At 48.4% G+C, this 21,285-nt stretch overlaps 1 protein-coding gene and 1 long non-coding RNA gene across 3 annotated transcripts in view; one reads left to right on the top strand and one right to left on the bottom strand.

Moving 5' to 3' along the window:
* The window catches only part of ADAM33 (ADAM metallopeptidase domain 33), a 109,942-nt gene extending 99,506 nt beyond the window's left edge, over positions 1 to 10,436 (bottom strand). The window contains exon 1 of one of the 2 annotated variants that reach the window (XM_083458642.1): positions 9,935 to 10,436. In XM_083458642.1, the coding sequence (XP_083314768.1) occupies positions 9,935 to 10,067 (133 nt within the window). In that variant the 5' untranslated portion in view covers positions 10,068 to 10,436. The remainder of the gene's footprint in view (positions 1 to 9,934) is intronic. The other variant, XM_083458643.1, reaches the window with a different exon arrangement.
* LOC310686067 lies at positions 3,665 to 20,767 on the top strand. The gene is made up of 3 exons (XR_014515699.1): positions 3,665 to 3,860; positions 7,278 to 7,437; positions 20,625 to 20,767. It is a non-coding gene; the product is annotated as an uncharacterized lncRNA (long non-coding RNA).
* The last annotated feature ends 518 nt before the right edge of the window (positions 20,768 to 21,285 follow it).

Genomic DNA, 21,285 nt, shown 5'->3' with positions numbered 1-21,285 from the left:
ACGGGACCTCCAAGGTCACCTACAACCCCCTGCAGTGCAGGAATCTTTTGCCCAATATGGGATTCAAACCCACAACCCTGGGATTAAGAGACTCCTGCTCTACCAACTGAGCTACCCCCTGAGATTCAAGCCTTGTGTAAATTTTATGCATAACAGCTCAGTGGGTTTGAGCGTGGTGCCAATAACGCCAAGGTTGCAGGTTCGATCCCCACATATGGGACAGCTGCAGATTGTATTGGCAAAACCTATTTGGTGTTTTGCTGCTTTCCAACTAGTTGCAGGACCTTAGCCAGACCAGACCTAGCAGAGTAAACGCAGAATCCACAGAAGCAATTGGCGACTTGGCTGCAGACAGGATAGACGAAGCAGGAAGCAGGAACTTGTAGTTAGGTGTTTATTATATACAGTGGACTATTTACTGGAACAGAACACAGATCTTTAGCTTGCTCTGTCATACACAACTCACAACTCCTACAATGACACACAGAACTACTGAACTCCTGAACTACAAACTGACACATTCCAGTTAGTAGGCCATTAACTATCACTCCTTTGAGAGAGCTTGACCAATCATGAAGCTGTCTCCATGTCTCTGTTATCACCAGGCAGACTTACTCCTTCACATGACCTTTTGGCTATCTGCCAAACCTTAATTGATTCTGTGTGAGTAGCTGCACGTACCCAGTTTCCCAACAGATTGCAGGGGGTTGGACTAGATGACCCTCAGGGTCCCTTCCACCTCTATGATTCTATGGTTCTGTGAAATAACAAATATTGTACGCAATGGCCTGCCACACAACCAAGGCAGCTTTGGCCCACATGGCCACAACGCTCTTCCTAAAAGTTTGTTTAAAGTGGCCCATTTTTGCTACCTTCAGACAACTCATTTACCGAGCATTTGTCCTGATTTGCTTGCACAAAGCTCTTGCAGTGGTTAGACTAGATCTGTATCTATATCGGTATATTGATGGAGGAGAAAAAGCTATTGATGACTGTGGGAATGTTCAGGGATGCAGGAGAGGATATATTGTTTGATTATAGCCTTTACAACTTGTGTTAACAAGTTCACAATTTAGCAGAGTAACACTCCCCCTTTTAAGCTCACAGCGGATGCTTTTGCTCAGGCTCACTAAAGCCTCTATAATAACTGTTCTGGTATTCTCCCCTTATTCCCTCATAAAAGATAAGACACGACACAGCCTTCTATAAAAGTATAAAAAGGTTTACTCACACATCATTCTGTTTACAATCGGATCCCAGAAGGCAGACTTAATTTAGAAAAGTAACATATACCTGGAAACTATCTCACAAGGAGACAGTCCCTTTGTCCTCTCTTGGCTGGAGGCCAAGAGAGCATCTTTGGCTAAGCACATGTTGCTTCTTCGACACATGTAGTCAAAGAGAGAGAGATGGCTGCCCTGCCCTGTGATTTTGTCATTACCTTCACAGGTGAGTCCACGCCCACCTCTAGTCACACGCAGAGGAAGTCTGTCCCAGCCCAGAAGGGAACAGGAAGTTTACCTGCTGGCTGGACAAACATTCCTCTCCATGCGTAAACATGTTCACTCTAGGAATGTTGTACTTGACTGCTCTTGTGTTTCACATCCCACAATGACTGCTGTCCATGAAGCTCTGCCTGCATGAGCAGAGACAGCAATGCTTCTGAATGCCAGGGACTGGAAATCACAGGAACGGAGAGTTGCTTTTGGGCTTGGACCACTGAGAGCCAGTGTGGTGTAGTGGTTAAGAGCAGTGGACTCGTAATCTGGTGAACCGGGTTCACGTCTCCGCTCCTCCACATGCAGCTGCTGGGTGGCCTTGGGCCAGTCACACTTCTCTGAAGTCTCTCAGCCCCACTCACCTCACAGAGTGTTTGTTGTGGGGGAGGAAGAGGAAAGGAGAATGTTAGCAGCTTTGAGACTCCCTCAGGTAGTGATAAAGCGGGATATCAAATCCAAACTCTTCTTCTTCTTCCCATAATGGACATCTGGTTGGCTGCAGAACAGGACCCTGGACTAGATGGGCTATTGGCCTGATGCCTATCAGTGTTTTTAAAAAGAAAAAGTCTTCCTCTAATAACTCTCGGGAGTGTCTTGCCCAGGACATCAGAGCATCGCTCGGCACCTAAAAGACTACTGTCCATGAAGCTCTGCCTCTATAGTCAGAAGCAGCAATGCTGGGGGATGCAGGTGGCGCTGTGGTCTAAACCACTGAGCCTCTTGGGCTTGCCAATGAAAAGGTCAACAGTTCAATTCCCCTCGATGGAGGATGCAGCCCAGCCTCATTTCAGTAGAAACTCAAATCAAGTCAAACCTAGCAGTTCGAAAGCACGCCTGTGCAAGTAGATAAATAGGTACCACTCCGGCGGGAAAGTAAACAGTGTTTCCATGCACTCTGGTTTCCATCACAGTGTCCCGTTGCACCAGAAGCAGTTTAGCCATGCTGGCCACGTGTCCCGGAAAGCTGTCTGTGGACAAACACCAGATCCCTCAGCCTGAAAAATGAGATGAGCGCCACACCCCATAGTCGCCTTTAAATGGACTTAACCGTCCAGGGGTTCCTGACCTTTTACCCTACCTGCTGGAAACCACAGGAGGGGAGAGGGCTCTTGGGTTCAGATCCTGTTTGCGGGTTTCACACAGGTATCTGGTTGGCCACTGTGAGAACAGGATGCTGGACTAGAGGGGCCATTGGCCTGATCCAGTCACATGGCTTTTCTTAGGTTCCGGTGACTATACAGTCATACCTCGGGTTACAGATGCTTCAGGTTGTGTTTTTTCAGGTTAAAGGTAAAGGTACCCCTGCCCGTACGGGCCAGTCTTGACAGACTCTAGGGTTGTGCGCCCATCTCACTCAAGAGGCCGGGGGCCAGCGCTGTCCGGAGACACTTCTGGGTCACGTGGCCAGCGTGACATCGCTGCTCTGGCGAGCCAGAGCCGCACACGGAAATGCCGTTTACCTTCCCGCTAGTAAGCGGTCCCTATTTATCTACTTGCACCCGGGAATGCTTTCGAACTGCTAGGTTGGCAGGCGCTGGGACTGAACAACGGGAGCGCACCCCGCTGCGAGGATTTGAACTGCCGACCTTTCGATCAGCAAGCCCTCGGCACTGAGGCTTTTACCCACAGCGCCACCCACGTTTTTCAGGTTACGGACCGCTAAAACCCGGAAGTACCAGAATGGGTTACTTCCGGGTTCCGGCAGTTGCACATGCGCAGAAGCGCTAAATCGTGCTTCGCGCATGCACAGAAGCACCGAATCACAACCCACACGTGTGCAGATGCACCGCTGCAGATTGCAAACCCTGCGGGTTGCGGACGTCCATCCCGCACAGATCGCATCTGCAACCTGAGCATCCACTGTATCTAGTATTGACTAAGAATTTAGAATCATAGAATCATAGCATTGTAGAGTTGGAAGGGACCCTGAGAATCATCTGGGGAGACCCAGCCAGATGGGCGGGGTACAAATAATAAATTAATTATTATTATTATTATTATTATTATTATTATTATTATTATTATTATCTGGTTCAACAACCCCCTGCAACGCAGTGGTCCCGGACGGGGATCGAACCTGCAACCTTGCCGTGATCAGCGCCATGCTCTCAACAACTGACCTATCCAGACTCATTTAGTCTGATTCATTTGCAGGTAAAGAAGTGCAATTGCAACACACTTCATTATCGGCACCAAGCTCACCCTGCAGCTCCCCACAAATGGCTGATTGGAAGAGGAAAGGGGAAGCTGGGAAGAGGAGGAGAGAGAAGAGATCAGTCCAGCCTCTGCCAGACTGGTCTCTTCCAGATGTTTCGGACTACAACTCCCATCAGCCTCAGGGAGCACATACTGAAGGGTCGGGTAAGACAACAAACAGATCTCATTCAAAAAGGAAGGGAAGAGGGAGAGGAGACTCTTCCGAAACACCTGTTCGTTCAGCATCCATCCTGCTTTGCTGGCACAAAGCTGATACAGTTGTTCCATTATATCCAGCCCTTACTGAGCATCTGTTCTGATTTCTGTGCAAGGGAGGCTTATATGACAATGAGTGTTTGTTCGGCTGTCATCTGGATTTCCTTGCCTTGTGCTGACACCGCTTCACAATAAGATTATAAGAACGTAAGGAGAGTGCACTGGATCAGGCCAGTTGCGCATGGAGACCAGCATCCTGTTCTCACAGGGGCCAACAAGAGGCCTGTAGAAAACCCTCAAGCAGGATTCGAACACAAGGGCCCTCCGCCCTCCTGTGGTCTCCAGCAACTGGGGCTGAAACATCAGAGAAGGATTTCAGTTTAAAGCGTTGTAAATTTAAACAGGGAAAACAGGTAGAAAAAAAATGGGACCCCATGTCGCCATCTGGTGGCACAACATCATATCGCACATACAACGCATAGACAGTAAATCACTTTTTCTTCACCAGTCTAGCTGAGTCTTGGGATTCAGACGCATTGCTGCCTCTAACTGTGGCAATCCATAGCCCTCTCCTCCACAAATTTGTCTCATCCTCTTTTGAAAACCATCCAGGTTGGTGGCCATCACTGCCTCTTGTGGCAGGTAGTTCCATCGTTTAACTGGGTGCTGCAATAATAAATCGGCCCAGTATACCTGAAGGAGCGTCTCCACCCCCATCGTCCAGCCCGGACACTGAGGTCCTCCTCCAAGGGCCTTCTGGCGGTTCCCTCCCTACAAGAAGTGAGGTTACAGGGAACAAGGCAGAGGGCCTTCTCAGTAGTGGCACCCACCCTGTGGAACACCCTGCCATCAGATATCAAGGAAATAAACAACTATCTGACTTTTAGAAGACATCTGAAGGCAGCCCTGTTTAGGGAAGTTTTTAATTTGTGATGTTTTATTCTGTTTTTAATCTCTTGGCAGCCACCTAGAGTGGCTGGGAAACCTAGCCAGATGGGTGGGGTACAAATAATAAATTATTATTATTATTATTATTATTATTATTATTATTATTATTATTTCTTTTACATGCCCTGAATCTTCCAATATTTAGCTTCATTGAGTGTCCAGGAGTTCTGGCATTGTGAGAAAGGTAGGAAAGTTGTTGTTTTTAAATTTTATTTAACATAATTACTACAAAATATAAGCAAAATATTGCAAATACATACATATATATTTCAGATATGCACACATATATAAAAAAAGAACAATAAAGGAAAAAGGAAGAAAATAAAAAAGAAAAAGGAATAGGAAAATAAGGAGAAAAAAGAAGAAGAAGAAAAGTTGGAAGAGTTTCTTCCAAATTTATTCTACAAATATCTCAATACTAAAACTCTAGCAAAGTTCCCTGCCCTGTTTTGCCTGTCCACGGATCTAAGCGACTTCCCTGTCCAACATCACAAAGACAGAGAGGGAGACTCTGGGCTGGACAGACACTTCTGAATCTGTCCCAGACTAGACCATATAGAGTCATAATGGAGCGTAACTAAACTCTGGCAATCCCAAGCCAGAAGAAAGGAATTTCCCCCAGAAACACATCTACAGAAGCTGAAACATCAGCAGCTGCACAGCATCACAGCCAACAAGGCACACCAGCGCATGGGCGCCTGTCCTCGTCCCTAAAGAACACCCAATGCTCTTCGCGTAAGAATTGGCCCAAACCACATTTGCACCATGCGCTTAAAGCACCATGGTACCACTTTAAACAGTTGTGGTTCCCTCTTCTGCATACAGTGGTGCCTCGCAAGACGAAAAGAATCCGTTCTGTGATTCTCTTCGTCTAGGGCTGGGGTCTGCAACCTTTAAGACAAAAAGAGCCACTTGGACCCGTTTTCGAAGGAAAAAAAACCTGGGAGCCGCAAAACCATTGCGACATTTAAAACAAATATATATCCGGAGCCGTGATCTGACAGTGGGCGGGAAGGTGACGTCGGGACGGTGCGTGACTAACGCACACACCGCCCCCATGTGACGTCACAGCCAGTACAGCGCCTGCCACAGTGGGGAGTGTCGGGGCGCACAATGCGCCTCCTCCCCTCGCTAGTATCCGCCCCGGAGCCGCGGCAAAGGTGTAAAAGAGCCACATGGGGCTCCGGAGCCGCGGGTTGCAGACCCCTGGTCTAGCGGTTTTTTCGTCTTGCGAAGCAAGCCCATTGAAGGATTAGTGGATTAGCGCTTTTAGCGGCTTTTAGCGGCTTATCTGCTGATCGGATCAGCTGATAAGCGGCTTAGCGGCTTAGAAAAAGGGGGGGGGGAACCAGCAGGAACTTGCAAGGCATTGTCGTCTTGTGAAGCAAGCCCATAGGAAATTCGTTTTGCAAAGCACCTCCAAAACGGAAAACTCTTTCGTCTAGCGAGTTTTCTGTCTTGCGAGGCATTCGTCTTGCGGGGCACCACTGTATTGGGAGCTGTGATTTCCTAAGGGTGCTAAGAGTTGATAAGAGACCCCCAGAGAACTAGAGTTCCCAGAACTCCCTGGGAAAGGGGGTTGATTGTTAAAACGCTCTGGGAACCGGCACCCTTAACAAACTACAGCTCCCAAAGGAACATAAGAGAAGCCGCTGGATCAGGCCCGTTTGCCCATCTAGTCCAGCATCCTGTTCTCATAGTGGCCAGGCAAATGAGCCCCATTACCTTTCTACCTTACCTGCCTGCAGGAAACCCACAAGCAGGATTCGGCCACAAGAGCACTCTGCAAATCTGTGATTTCCAGGAACTGGTGTTCAGAAGTATCGCTGCCTCGTGGCTAATAGCTATCTTCCAGATTCTGCTTAAAGTGATAATGTACTTTAGATGAACTGTGCTAATGTGCCAAGTGTTAGAAACTCAGATATGTCAGCTAGGCACTGAGCGACTCTTTAAACCAGGATTACAGCTGCGAAAACTGAATGCCCAGTTGCCAGTTTGGGGCCAGGCAGCTCGAAAGTCGTATTTTTCAGTACAGTGGTGCCTCGCAAGACGAAAAGAATCCGTTCTGTGATTCTCTTCGTCTAGCGGTTTTTTCGTCTTGCGAAGCAAGCCCATTGACGGATTAGCGGATTAGCGCTATTAGCGCTATTAGCGGCTTTTATCGGCTTATCGGATCAGCTGATAAGTGGCTTAGCGGCTTAGAAAAAGGGGGAGGAAAGGAAAAAAAACCCCACAGGAACTCGCAAGACATTTTCGTCTTGCGAAGCAAGCCCATAGGAGATTTGTTTTGCGAAGCACCTCCAAAACGGAAAACTCTTTCGTCTAGCAAGTTTTCCGTCTTGCGAGGCATTCGTCTTGCGGGGCACCACTGTACAGTCATATCTCATGTTACGTTTGCTTCATGTTGCGTTTTTTCAGGTTGTGTCCCGTGGCGACCCAGAAGTACCGGAAAGGGTTACTTCCGAGTTTCGCCGCTCACGCATGCACAGAAGCTCCAAATATCGCCGTGCACCTGCGCAGGTTGCGGGCTTTTCATTTTGGAATGGGCCTCTGGAACGGATCCCATTCACAACCAGGGGTACCACCATACAACTTTTTGCTTCCCGAAAATTAATTGTGATTGTGCAGATAAAATATAACGGATAGAATTCTGCAGGGTGTGTTGCTAGTGTGTGAAAACAGTCAAGTTCCAAGGATCCCCAGGCATGCGTCTCCAGATGGTGGAGACGTCGGGTGCCATCCTGACACCCGGGCATCTTCACATGGTCACAAGAGGTTAATAGCCAGGTGCAAACTGCGGCCAGCACCTGGTGAATTTCTAACGCTGAATGTGCCCGTGGTGTTTTCCTTCTTTGGGCAAATCCTTCCTCCAAGCTGTGCCACTGACAAATCCTTATACAAAATGGAACTCTGGAGAACCACTATCCAAAATCCCAAGGAAGGGGAGAGTGCTACTGGACTCAGGGTCTGTTTGTGGGCTTCCCATTGTGGTACCCCCTTGATCACTGTAAGAACACTGTGTCCAAGGCAGCTGTCTGCCAGCTCCACCTGGTACGCAAGCTGAGACCCTACCTGCCACAGACTGTCTCGCCAGAGTGGTGCATGCTCTGGTTATCTCCCGCTTGGACTACTGCAATGCACTCTATGTGGGGCTACCTTTGAAGGTGACCCAGAAACTGCAACTAATCCAGAATGCAGCAGCTAGACTGGGGACTGGGAGTAGCTGCCAGGACCATATAACACCTGTCCTGAAAGACCTATATTGGCCCGCAGTACGTTTCCAGGCACAATTCAAAGTGTTGGTGCTGACCTTTAAAGCCCTAAACAGCCTTGGTCCTGTATACCTGAAGGAGTGTCTCCACCCCCATCATTCTGCCCAGACACTGAGGTCCAGCGATGAGGGCCTTCTCGCGGTACCCTCTCTGCAAGAAGTGAGGTTACAGGGAACCAGGAAGAGGGCCTTCTCAGTGGTGGTGCCCGTCCTGTGGAACACCCTCCCATCTGATGTCAAGGAAACTATCTGACTTTTAGAAGGCATCTGAAGGCAGCCCTGTACAGGGAATTTTTTAATGTTTGATGTTTTATCGTGTTTTTTATATTCTATTGGGAGCCGCCAAGAGTGGCTGGGGAGGTTCAGCCAGATGGGCAGGGTATAAGTAATAAGTTGTTGTTGTTGTTGTTGTTGTTATAACACAGTGCTGGACTAGAATGGCCCCCTTTGGCTTCATCCAGCAGCCAAGCTTTTCTCTGGTTCTTATGCGCCACCTTTTGCCATCATTCAAGCCACCCAATCTGCCAACGGGCACAGAGAGGTAACCAATTCTCCAATGCACCTCCGAGTGGAGGGGCTCCCCAGATGAACTGAAGATTGCACCCTCCCTACCAGCAACCAATCACGGAGCTACTCCTAATTCAGGAGCACATAGGAGTGTGGGTACATGTCAAGGCTGCCAACTAGAATTGCCAAAGTTTTGCCTAAACTCTTAAAACACGGCACCCAAACTTGAAGCCTGGTGGTGAATGGGACTGATTCTGCACACTGGTAATTTGGGGTGTCATTCCTTCCTGCTCACTGTTCGTAGTGCCCAGATACAGAGGTGGGGGCCTCCAGCAAGTGAAGATCTCTCTCCAAACCCAGAAATAGCCCTTCACCAGATCTATCTGGATAGTTAGCCTTGGTGAAGACTTGACGTTTTCATCCCCAAAAAAGTTTTTGAGTTTCTGCTCAAATGAGGCTGCATTTTAACATTGTATTTTAATCTTGTTTTTAAAGTTGTATTTCAATCAAATGTTTTATATCTGCTGTTAGCCGCCCTGAGCCCGGTCTTGGCTGGGGAGGGTGGGGTATAAATAAAATTTATTATTATTTATTATTATTATTATCTGCACCCAGCATCTCCTAAGAGCCACACCTTGAGCTCTCTCTCCTCTCGACCTCCAGGTATCAACGTGAGTGGCCCCCACCCCCATAGCCAGGAACACTCTCCCTACAGAAGCCAGGGGTCTCTCTGCCCCCTCTCTCCAAAAACAACCAGACCTGTTAAGCCTTTCTCCTGTGCTCACATTCACCCCAAAGAGCTCCTATCCGTCCAAACTCAGATGTAGGGGTGAGGGGTGCCTATTCACCCCAAATCCCTCAACCTCACACCCCACCCCCGCCACAAAACGAAACAAAACAAGAGCGAAGACCTGTTTCCATGCCCAGCCAGGAAGACTCACCCTTCACAGCCAACACCCCGGGGGGGGAAAACCCACATGCCCAAAATATCCCTTAATATGACGGATCCATAATCCCAACGCGCAACGGCAGCGTGGAAGCTCGTTCTTCCGCCCCCTCCCAGATGCCAGGGTGAGGGGCACCCGCTCCCCCACAACCAGAAATCTCTCTGCTCTCTTGTTTCTCCTCCAGCCTCGGCTAAGCGCTGCCCTTTTAAGCCACCAGCGCCTGCTAACCTTCTCCTACCGCGGAGACAACCGGCTGAAATCCCCCCCCCCTTTCTTTAACAAGGGTGGGGAAGGAAGAGGGGGAAACCCCATACTAACCCCCCAACCCAGCCACCAGCTGTTCTTTTTACCTTGCACTTTGGAGATGTCAACGTTGCTGGAGAGAAGCAGCAGCAGAGGGAGGGTGGAGAGCAAGCGCTGCCCGCTGAAAAGACCCCGGAGCGCCCCGCGCGCCCAGCTCCCTCTCTGCGCTCCCGTCTCCATGCCAGACGGCTCCCCTGTCCGTCTCCTTCGAGCCTCTCCTGCCCTCTCAACTCTCTTCCTCTCCTTCCCTCCGCTCAGTCATCACATCCCTCTCTCTGCTGCCCTCTCGCTCCCCTCTTCCCCTCCTGCAGAAACCTCTCTCTCTCTTGCGCGCGCGCGCTCTCTGGTTTGGTCTCTCCAGCTCGGAGTTCCTTGGCTGCCGACTCTAATGAGAACCACATGGGCTGGGAAGAGCCCACCTCGCTTGGAGGAACCCTCCTCCTCCTCCTCCTCCTCCTCTCCTGCCCCAACAACCCCACCCTGCAAGGAGATCTCAGCTCCGGGATCCTTTCTCTCCCTTGCAGACGCAGACGTGCGCTTTCCAAGAACGCGCGCATGTCTAGGCGCACGGCAGGCAACACCCTGGTCCCCGCGAAGCCCGACGCGCCCTGGCGATCTTGGCAGGACAAAAGTTCAAAGCGAAGGTGGCCAAAGCTCTTGGATAGAGACAGGCAGCTGTTGCAAAGCGCAGAGAGCTCTGGCACAGCCCCAGAAGCAGCTGCGAAACGCCGGGTCTCAGGGCGCGAACCCACACATGCCCCAAGGCCCGACATATTTAGCAAATCAATAGGCTGCTTGTTTCTCCTGTTCCGTTTTGTTTTTGAAATCCTTCGTGCAGCGTGGCGTAAGGGGCCCGCGTGAGGGTGGCTGTTTGTGCAGCCCTGCCACTACAAAGCCCATGATCCAGCGCCAGCACAACCGAAACATAATAAAAACCCACCCTCTGAGCTCGCACAGAGTTCTTTTCTCTCGTCTGGTCCCCAGCTAGCAGGAGGACAAGGCTTCAGGAATAAACTAAGCCAGCATTTGTCATCCTCCCCCTGCAAAAAAACCCACATTCCTAAATTTACATTTTGGACACAGTTCAATATAAAGCAAAACTCCGTTCAATGTCTCTGGGACTGAATGGGCTTAAGCATGCCTAATTCTGCTTTTTTGTATTTAAAGTTTGCACTTGGTATAATTGAATGAGTTTTTCTTGCCACCCTAAGCAACAAAGAAGGGAAGTAAAATAAAGCTTAGCTCTATTTGTTGCGTGTATATCACACCTTTTCTCCAAGAATCTCAAGGTGTCTTGTGTGGTTTTCTCCTCCACCCTCATTTAATCCACAGAACAACCCTGCAAGGTAGAGTAGGATTAGAGACATTGATTGTTGCATGGTCACCCAGTGAACTTACCGTAATGGCCAAGCAGGGATTTGAAACCTCTTCTCCTAGGCCAGGGGTCAGCAAACCTTTTCAGCAGGGGGCCGGTCCACTGTCCCTCAGACCTAGTGGAGGGCCAGACTATATGTTGGGGGGCGGAAATGAACGAATTCAGACCTTGTGGGGGGCCCGATTATATTTTGAGGGGGGTGAACAAATTCCTATGCCCCATAAATAACACAGAGATGCATTCTAAATAAAAGCACACATTCTACTTATGTAAAAACAAACTGATTCCTGGGCCGTCCGCGGGCCGGATTTAGAAGGTGATTGGGCTGGATCCGGCCCCTGGGTCTTAGTTTGCCTACCCATATCCTTGGCAGTGGTTAGAGCAGGCATAGGCAAACTCGGCCCTCCAGATGTTTTGAAACTACGATTCCCATCATCCCAGACCACTGGTCCTGTTAGCTGGGGATGGTGGGAGTTGTAGTCCCAAAACATCTGGAGGGCCACGTTTGCCTATGCCTGGGTTAGAGCATTAACCATTACACCATACTGCCACTTATAAAACCAGATGTAATAAACTGATACATTTAACCTAATAAGCTGATACAGACTCCCACAAGAGGCTGTTCTTCCTTGGAGGTACAGTGGTGCCCCGCAAGACGAATGCCTCGCAAGACGGAAAACCCGCTAGACGAAAGGGTTTTCCGTTTTTGAGCTGCTTCGCAAGACGATTTTCCCTATGGGCTTGCTTCGCAAGACGAAAACGTCTTGCAAGTGTTCCGATTTTTTTTCGCTCCCCCCCCTTTCTAAGCCGCTAAGCCGCTAATAGCCTTTTAGCCGCTAATCTGCTAAGCCTTTAATAGCCGCTAAAGCGCTAATAGCGCTAATCCGCTAAGCCGCTAATAGGGTTGCTTCGCAAGACGAAAAAACCGCTAGACGAAGAGACTCACGGAACGGATTAATTTCGTCTTGCGAGGCACCACTGTATTTAAGCAGAGACCGGATGGCCAACTTTCACGTACAGTTGTACCTTGGTTCTCGAACAGAACGCGTTTCGGGAGTTCTGTTCGACTCCTGGAGCCGTTTGAAAACCAAGGTGTGGCTATCCTGCAGCCATTCGGAAGCCACGCCAGACGTTCGGCTTCCAAAAACTGTTTGAAAACCGGAACACTCACGAGTTTCAATCGTTCAGGAGCCAAATTGTTTGGGAGCCGAGGGGTTTGAGATCCAAGGTACGACTGTATGATTTAGTTGAGATTCCTGCATTACCGAGGGTTAGACTAGATGACCCTCGGGGTCCCTTCCAACTCTACAATTCTGTGATTCTATCCTGCTTTTCATAAACATGAGGCCACATCCACACCATAAATTTCAAGCAGTCTTAAACACCGCTTTTAACACCCATGTGTGTTCCCTCAAAGCATCATGGGAACTGTAGTTTGTTATGGTGCAGCCGTGTGAGGGGCCTCCGAAGGACACTCTGCCTCCTTAGCAAACTACAGTTCCCATGATGCTTTGAGGGAAGCCATGACACTCAAAAAAGCTGTGACTTTAAATGCTTGGTGTGAGTGTGGCCCTGATGGGTTACTGGTAAAACAACAGGATTTTTAAATTAAAAAACACAAGCTAATAAAATCATTAAACTTTCCAGAGCTGAAGATGTTTTTGTTCTCTCAGGCTTTCCCAGCTGGGTAAATGGGTCTTCATGACAAATATCCGCTTGTTAGCGTTTCAGTTTTGCTTCTGGTGTATTGCTTGTTTGTTTGTTTATGTGTGTGTACTTAACAGTTTTTAATTATCTCATGTACAAATCACCTTGAAACAGTCGTTTAGAAGGTAAATATTATTACTAATATTATTACAGATAATGCTTTATTATTATTACCACCAAATAAATATTATTGTGAAGTAAAAATATGATTACCAAGGATGCCTTATTATTACTAACAACATTGCAATGCCTCACTTTTTGCTCTTTCTCTGTTGTGGGGAAAGGTTTGACTGTGTGAGCTTTGAACTCAGCACTGGCCTTCCCCCCCCCCCCCGGAAAAGATTTAGAGCAGAATTTAAACCGAAATTCGGTCTTCCCTCACTTCCTCATTCTCGTTCCACTGGGCTTTCTGACGATGTGCTTCAGCTCCGAAGCTTACGAGCATCGTGGATCCTTGCAATATCCTTATTCTTGCAATGCCGCTTGGACCTTCCCATGCCGATTGGCCTCCTTTTCCCACGATCATTTAACCTTCGGGAGGCAAGACCTTTTTGCTTCTCAGGCTGTCTTAACCCTCGCTCTGCTGCAGCCCTGAACGGAAAGCGTAAGGCATCAAGTGTTCAGGCCGACGAAGAACCAGTAATAGGGACTGGTCCATGGGGGCAAGGGGGGCACTACCTTACCAACCCCCATCTGCCCACAGCCAGTCCCCACCTGCCCGCCTTCCTCCCTAAAATCAGCCAGGGTAGGACTCTGCCCATCTCTGGCTCCTGCTCTACTTATTGCTGGCCTCCAAGCCTTCTGCCCTAGTAGTCTCTATGGGTACCAGCCACAGTCGTTAAGACTACAAATCCCATGGTGCTGTGCGACTGCACTACAAACATGCCTGCACACAGAGACATTAAATAAGTTGGCGTTCTTGTTATTAAACATACCAAGAAAAAAGCACACCAAGAACTCAGGCCAATGTAAGTTTCAGTAGTGGGAGTGGTCCCTACTCGCAAATCAACAGTTAATTGTAACAAAAACTAATCCATTCAAAAGTATGCATTCTGACAAGGATTACAAACTCAAATAGAGATTACAAACTCTAACAGAGATTTCAAACTCATGAGAATATGTATAACACAATAATTTGTTACAGAATTAGAAATAAGAGTTAGAAATCACTAACATGATCTTTACCCATAAACTCTTATTTCTAATTCTGTAACGAATTAGCTCAGTTTCATCAGCAACTGGGACTCATCTGCCCTGAAGTAGCAACAGGCTGGGGAAAACAATGCCCACAAAATGTGCAAGGTTGGGGGGTTGGGGGGGGGGAGTTATGAACATGCATTCTTCCAGTTCCCCCTCCAAAGCAGACCAGGGCATAGATGCTCAAAATTACATTTCTCCTTAGAAAGGGTCTGCATATGCCTATTGCCATGTATAAAAAGGTAAAGGGACCCCTGACCATTAGGTCCAGTCGTGGCTGACTCTGGGGTTGTGGCGCTCATCTCGCTTTATTGGCTGAGGGAGCCGGCGTACAGCTTCCGGGTCATGTGCCGAGCATGACTAAGCTGCTTCTGGCGAACCAGAGCAGCGCACGGAAACGCCGTTTACCTTCCCGCCAGAGCGGTACCTATTTATCTACTTGCACTTTGAGGTGCTTTCAAACTGCTAGGTGGGCAGGAGCTGGGACCGAGTAACGGGAGCTCACTCTGTTGTGGGGATTCAAACCGCTGACCTTCTGATCGGCAAGCCCTAGGCTCAGTGGTTTAGGCCACAGCGCCACCCGCATCCCCATCACGGCTTTATGAAGGGGCAAAAACATAAATTCCAGGAGTTTTGCTTTCTGAAGGGAACATGATACTTCTGTTTCCTCAGTAGGTTTCAGCACCCTCAGAAAAAGCAATTCCTGGGGTACATTGGGGGTAAATGAGGAAAGCAACAATGTATTATAGTTTGTTCTAAAGGCTGGTATCAAAAGCCTGTAATTTTAATTAAGTCCACAATGCCGGGTAGCAGACTTTTCTTAAGGACTGCAGTCTGAACCTTCTACTTCTTCCTAATAGCTGAAGTACTTTATGGACAAATGGTTATGTTCATAGGTGCCACAACAGCAGTTTGACTGGCTAAATCAGCTGTGGGGAACATTTGACCCTCCAGATGTTGCTGACCTCCAACTCCCTTCATCCCTGGCCATGTTCAGCAACATCTGGAGGGTCAAAGATTCCCCACACTTGGACTAACCCCCACTCCCAAGTGTTAGTAGCTATCAAAAACCCTCTCCTCCATCAATATCTCCAACCCTCTTTTAAAGAAAGAACATAATTTATTCCCACAAATATTGGGGAGGGGGGAGGGAATACCCTTTACTCTCCCATTCTTTTCAGGCCACCTCTATTTCGTGCTCCTTCTTGCTGTCTTTCTCCTTTCCTAAAATCTCCTGAATTTCCTTCTTTCACTGCTATTTTTTCATCACTTCCTGCCTGCCAATTCTTTCCTCTTCTTTGTGTTCTTTCAGCTGCAAAAATTTCTGGGGGCGGCCAAAGCTGCTGTACTTCTGCAGAAGGGGAAGAGAAGCTTAAAATACATCCTGGCCACTCCCCCCCATCTCCCCCCCCCCCAATACAGTGGTACCTTGGGTTAAGTACTTAATTTGTTCTGGCGGTCCGTTCTCAACCTGAAACTGTTCTTAACCTGAAGCACCACTTTAGCTAATGGGGCCTCCTGCTGCTGCTGCACCGCCGGAGTACAATTTCTGTTCTAATCCTGAAGCAAAGTTCTTAACCTGAAGCACTATTTCTGGGTTAGCGGAGTCTGTAACCTGAAGCGTATGTAACCTGAAGCGTATGTAACCCGAGGTACCACTGTATATAGAAATGAGCAAACCAGTGATATTTTAGGGAGTAGGCTAGCAGGCAAGGCCCATTACTTGGATAATAGGAGCCTACACAACACAAAAGACTGTTGCTGTATGTAGGTTTTATTTTATTTGTTTTTTATCTTATATTCTGGAAATGTCTGTAACCTGAAAAGTCTGTAACCTGTAGCGTATGCAACCTGAAGCGTCTGTATCCCGAGGTATCACTGTATGTGATTCCTGCACCCTGGGTCAAAGTCCTCCTCCGTGCCTCTCCCAGCTGGTGCGAGGGGGTGTGTAGTCTAGAAGAGGTTTCAGGAAGCATTTAAACCAGTGCCCTATTTTCCTTTCCAAGTGTGCCGTCCAAGAAACACACATGGCCTTTGCCAGCTCCTTCCTTGCCACAAGCAAGCTGACCTCTCAGGCGGCCTTGCAATTCTTCCTTCCTCGCAAACCATCATTATCATCAACTCTTTATTGCAGTCGGTGGACCAGAAATAAACGGAACACGCCGCCACAAAACCTTAAATGCAAAAAAAAGAGAGGAAAAAGTGCTAATGTAGAAACAAGCAGCCGGATTTATTATCTACCGTTTTTTGCTGAGAGATGGAGAATGGAAAGGCAGTTCGTACCACGCAGCCCCACCCATTTCCTGAGCTGATACACTGATGGTCAGAACAGTGATTCAGCGGCTGTTACAATGATCTCATCTCACTGTACAAAAAAAAGAAGAAGTGTATGGAGCACTCAGCAGGATCAGACCCTAACTGTTGGTCTGCCCGGCCCACCCAGTATCCTGTTTCCAACCCAGTGGGTCAGATGCCTCTGGGAAGCTCATCACACGTGCAGATTTCTCGGCACCAGATCTGGGATCAGCACAAAGAAACAGACCTTTGCACAAACAAAAAAAAGCCACAAGGAACAAGAACACCACACTGCTCTGGTTAACTGGCCGAGAAGAGGCCGCAACCATTGGCTCAGAGCTCTTAAGGAGCACCCACCCATTGTGAAAGGGCAGGAAAATTGCCACAGCATGCATGGTTAAATCCAGTGCTATTTTTCTTTTTAAAATGTTTGTGGGTACTCTCATTTTGACTCAAGAAAAATCACCATTTTATAGTTCATATTGGGAAAAATAAATACAGTAAAGGGACAAAAGTATGCTGTCTAGGTTTGTCATTGCTTTTCTTGGGAGAAAAGCAATGACAAACCTAGACAGCATCTTAAAAAGCAGAGACATCACCTTGCCAACAAAGGTCCGTATAGTTAAAGCTATGGTTTTCCCAATGGTGATGTAGGGAAGTGAGAGCTGGACCATAAAAAAGGTTGATCACCGACGAATTGATGCTTTTGAATTATGGTGCTGGAGGAGACTCTTGAGAGTCCCATGGACTGCAAGAAGATCAAACCTCTCCATTCTGAAGGAAATCAGCCCTGAGTGCTCACTGGAAGGACAGATCCTGAAGCTGAGGCTCCAATACTTTGGCCACCTCATAAGAAGAGAAGACTCCCTGGAAAAGACCCTGATGTTGGGAAAGATGGAGGGCACAAGGAGAAGGGGAGGACAGAGGACGAGATGGTTGGACAGTGTTCTCGAAACTACCAGCATGAGTTTGACCAAACTGCGGGAGGCAGTGGAAGACAGGAGTGCCTGGTGTCCATGGAGTCAAGAAGAGTCGGACACGACTAAACGACTAAACAACAGCAACAAAGATTCACGAAATGTTTAGGGGTATGCGTACCCCCAGAAAAAAAGCACTGGGTAAATCATGTACAGCTGTACCTTGGCTCCTGAACACCTTGGGAATCAAATGTTCCAGCTCCTGAACGATCGAAAACCGGAAGTGAGTGTTCCAGTTTTCGAACGTTCTTTTTGAAGCCAAATGTCCGACGGGGCTTCCGATTGGCTGCAGGAGCTTCCTGCAGCCAATCAGAAACCGCGCTTTGGTTTCCAAACGTTTCAGAAGTCGAACGGACTTCCAGAATGGATTCCATTTGACTTCCGAGGTACAACTGTACTAATTTTTGTTTCCCATTAACCGAACTGATGGGCCGAACGATGGAGAGACTTGTGATTCCTGGTGGGGGAATCAAGCCATGTTTGCCTTGCCAAGGAGAGAAAGGAGATTAGCAGGAAGCAAGTCCAGCAGCTTCGCCAAGAGCGAGAAATGTCGAGATGTACGGAATTGCACAGTGTGCCTTCCCAGATCTATTTATTTGCTGGGCTTGCGCATTCACACGCTTCCAGTTTTCCGCTCAATTCATTTTTCTCAGGTGCAGTTCCAGCCAATATTCACAAAGGCCCGAAAGCTGCCAAAACCTCACATTCTTCTGTTTGGCGTTTCCGCTGTGATATTTCACACCGCTGGTGGGAAGGTTTTCCTTCAAAGCCCAAGTGTTTTCCTAGGCACGTTTACCTGGGAACGAGCCCCATATGCAAGCCTCACATCTGCACCGATCTGCACATTTCTTGGTGTTGCTCTCTTGTTTTGATTTTCACAGAGGGCCTTCTGGCGGTTCCTTCCCTGCGAGAAGTGAAGCTACAGGGAACCAGGCAGAGGGCCTTCTTGGTAGTGGCGCCCGCCCTGTGGAACGCCCTTCTGTCAGATGTCAAGGAAATAACTATCTGACTTTCAAAAGACATCTGAAGGCAGCGCTGTACAGGGAAGTTTTTGATGTCTCACTGTGTTTTAATTTGCTGGGGCAACCCCGTCAGATGGGTGGCATAATAATAATAATAATAATAATAATAATAATAATAATAATAATAGCATTTATATCCCACCCTCTTTCTCCAAGATGGCATACATTGTTTCCCCCCTCCTCCTTTCATTCCCACCACAACTTTGTGAGGTACAATAGGTTGAGAGTGAACAACTGGCTTAAAGTCCCTCTGTGGGCTTCAGTTTAAAGAATTACCGTATTTCTCGCCCTATAGGACACACTTTTTCCCCTCCAAAAATGAAGGGGAAATGTGGGTGCGTCTTATGGGGCGAATGCAGGCTTTCACTGAAGCCTGGAGAGCGAGAGGGGTTGGTGCGCACCGACCCCTCTCGCTCTCCAGGCTTCAGGAGAGCCCCAGCGCCAGCCCCACAAGGTCGGGGGACAGAGGGAGGCGGAATGCCGCCATCCTGCTGTCTCCCAAAGTGGTTTGGAGGCTGACGGCGGGGAGAAGCGCTCTTCTCCCCGCTGCCCGCCTTGAGATCATGTCCGGGGACCTGCGTCTCCCTGCTGTCCCCGGACCTGATCTCAAGGCGGGCGGCGGGGAGAAGAGCGCTTCTCCCCGCTGCCTGCCCCACAAGCGCCTGGGGGGGGGGAAATAAAATTTTTTTTCTTTATTTCCCCCCAAAAAAACTTGATGCGTCCTATGGGCCGGTGCGTCCTATGGGGCGAAAAATACGGTGAGATGCTTAATCTTTGTTCAATTGAAAAGCACGCAGCATCTAGTGTTGTGCATTACGATTACCACCAGAGACAGAAAAATCATTAAGTGATCCACCTGATTTTTCTGATGGAAAAGAAGTTGTTAAAAATAAATAACAACAACAATAAGAAGAATAAGAAGAATACTTTATTATTTATACCCCGCCCATCTGGCTGGGTTTCCCCAGCCACTCTGGGCAGCTTCCAACTGAATATTAAAAACATGAAACAACATTAAACATTAAAAACTTCCCTAAACAGGGCTGCCTTCAGATGTCTTCTAAAAGTCAGAGAGTTGTTTATTTCCTTGACATCTGATGGGAGGGCATTCCACAGGGTGGGCGCCACCACCGAGGAGGCCCTCTGCCTGGTTCCCTGTAACCTTGCTTCTCGCAATGAGGGAACTGCCAGAAGGCCCTTGGAGCTGGACCTCAGTGTCCAGGCAGAACGATGGGGGTGGAGACACTCCTTCAGGTACACAGGACTGAGGCCGTTTAGGGCTTTAAAGGTCAGCACCAACACTTTGAATTGTACTCGGAAACGTACTGGGAGCCAATATAGATCTTTCAGGACTGGTGTTATGTGGTCTCAGCGGCCACTCCCAGTCACCAGTCTAGCTGCCGCATTCTGGATTAGTTGCAGTTTCCAAGTCACCTTCAAAGGTAGCCCCACGTAGAGCGCATTGCAGTAGTCCAAGCGGGAGATAACTTAAGAGAACCGCTGCTCAAGATGCAGTATTAGATATCTCCTGGCCCCTGCCCATAAGAGCTAGAAATTAGATATTTTCAAAAAATAAATAAAAGGAATAATAAAAAGATTCTGCAAGGTGCTAAATTTTGCTGAAGCCAAACCCCATGCATGTGTTGTGTAGCACACAAGCCATTTGGGGAGATTTAGGAGATGGGAAGGGACGTGGGTGGCGCTGTGGGTAAAACCTCAGTGCCTAGGACTTGCCGATCGCATGGTTGGTGGTTCGAATCCCTGCGGTGGGGTGAGCTCCCGTCTTTCGGTCCCAGCTCCTGCCCACCTAGCAGTTCGAAAGCACCCCTAAGTGCAAGTAGATAAATAGGTACCGCTTTATAGCGGGAAGGTAAACGGCGTTCCATGTGCTGCGCTGGTGCTGGCTCGCCAGAGCAGCTTTGTCACGCTGGCCACGTGACCCGGAAGTGTCTCTGGACAGCGCTGGCCCCCAGCCTCTTAAGTGAGATGGGCGCATAACCCTAGAGTCTGACAAAACTGGCCCGTACGGGCAGGGGTACCTTTACCTTTACCTTTAGGAGGTGGGAAGAGCAGCAGAGATGGATATGTGCAGTCTCCTATATCACCACTTTAAGGGCCACAGAAAGGTCTGATGGAAAATTCAATATTTTTTGTTGCTTCTCAGGGCAGAAGTTACCCTTTCACGCTTTCTCTCAACCCCACCCTCGGAAGTGGACATCCTGCAAGTATGATGAAAAACAGCAGCAGCTAGAGAACGGAAAGAGGGATGATGCAGATGAAAAGAAGAAACACTGACATATTTTCAGAAAACTGGTGAGTCAGTGGCTCATCACCACCGGAAGGGAAGTGGTTATCTCCAGAAAAGAGGTCAATTTCATCTGCAGGCCGAGTTTTGAAATAGCTGCATAAGCTTTTGAAGATACAGGTGGGATTCCTCCATGCTGCTGGGCAGGCCCAGCAATGCTATAATAAATTAAGGACCGCAAACTATAGACTCATTTAGGACGCAGGCATTTCACAGAAGGACCCCAGGTAGCAGATACCTGCAAGCAGAGCTAATGGAAGGAGAATTCAGTGGTTACCTGAGAATGTGTGCCCACTTGCTCCTGAGACAGGTTCAAGGCCCTTGTATGTTTCTGAGCACAATTCAAAGTGTTGGTGCTGACCTTTAAAGCCCTAAATGGCCTCGGTCCAGTATATCTGAAGGAGCGTCTCCAACCCCATTGTTCTGCCCAGACACTGAGGTCCAGCGCCGAGGGCCTTCTGGTGGTTCCCTCACTCAGAGAAGCCAAGTTACAGGGAACCAGGCAGAGGGCCTTCTTGGT

This window comes from Podarcis liolepis, assembly GCF_965112155.1.
Source record: "Podarcis liolepis genome assembly, chromosome: 9".
Classification (NCBI taxonomy): Eukaryota; Metazoa; Chordata; class Lepidosauria; order Squamata; family Lacertidae; genus Podarcis; species Podarcis liolepis.
This window is presented reverse-complemented; position numbering and strand designations above follow the sequence as displayed.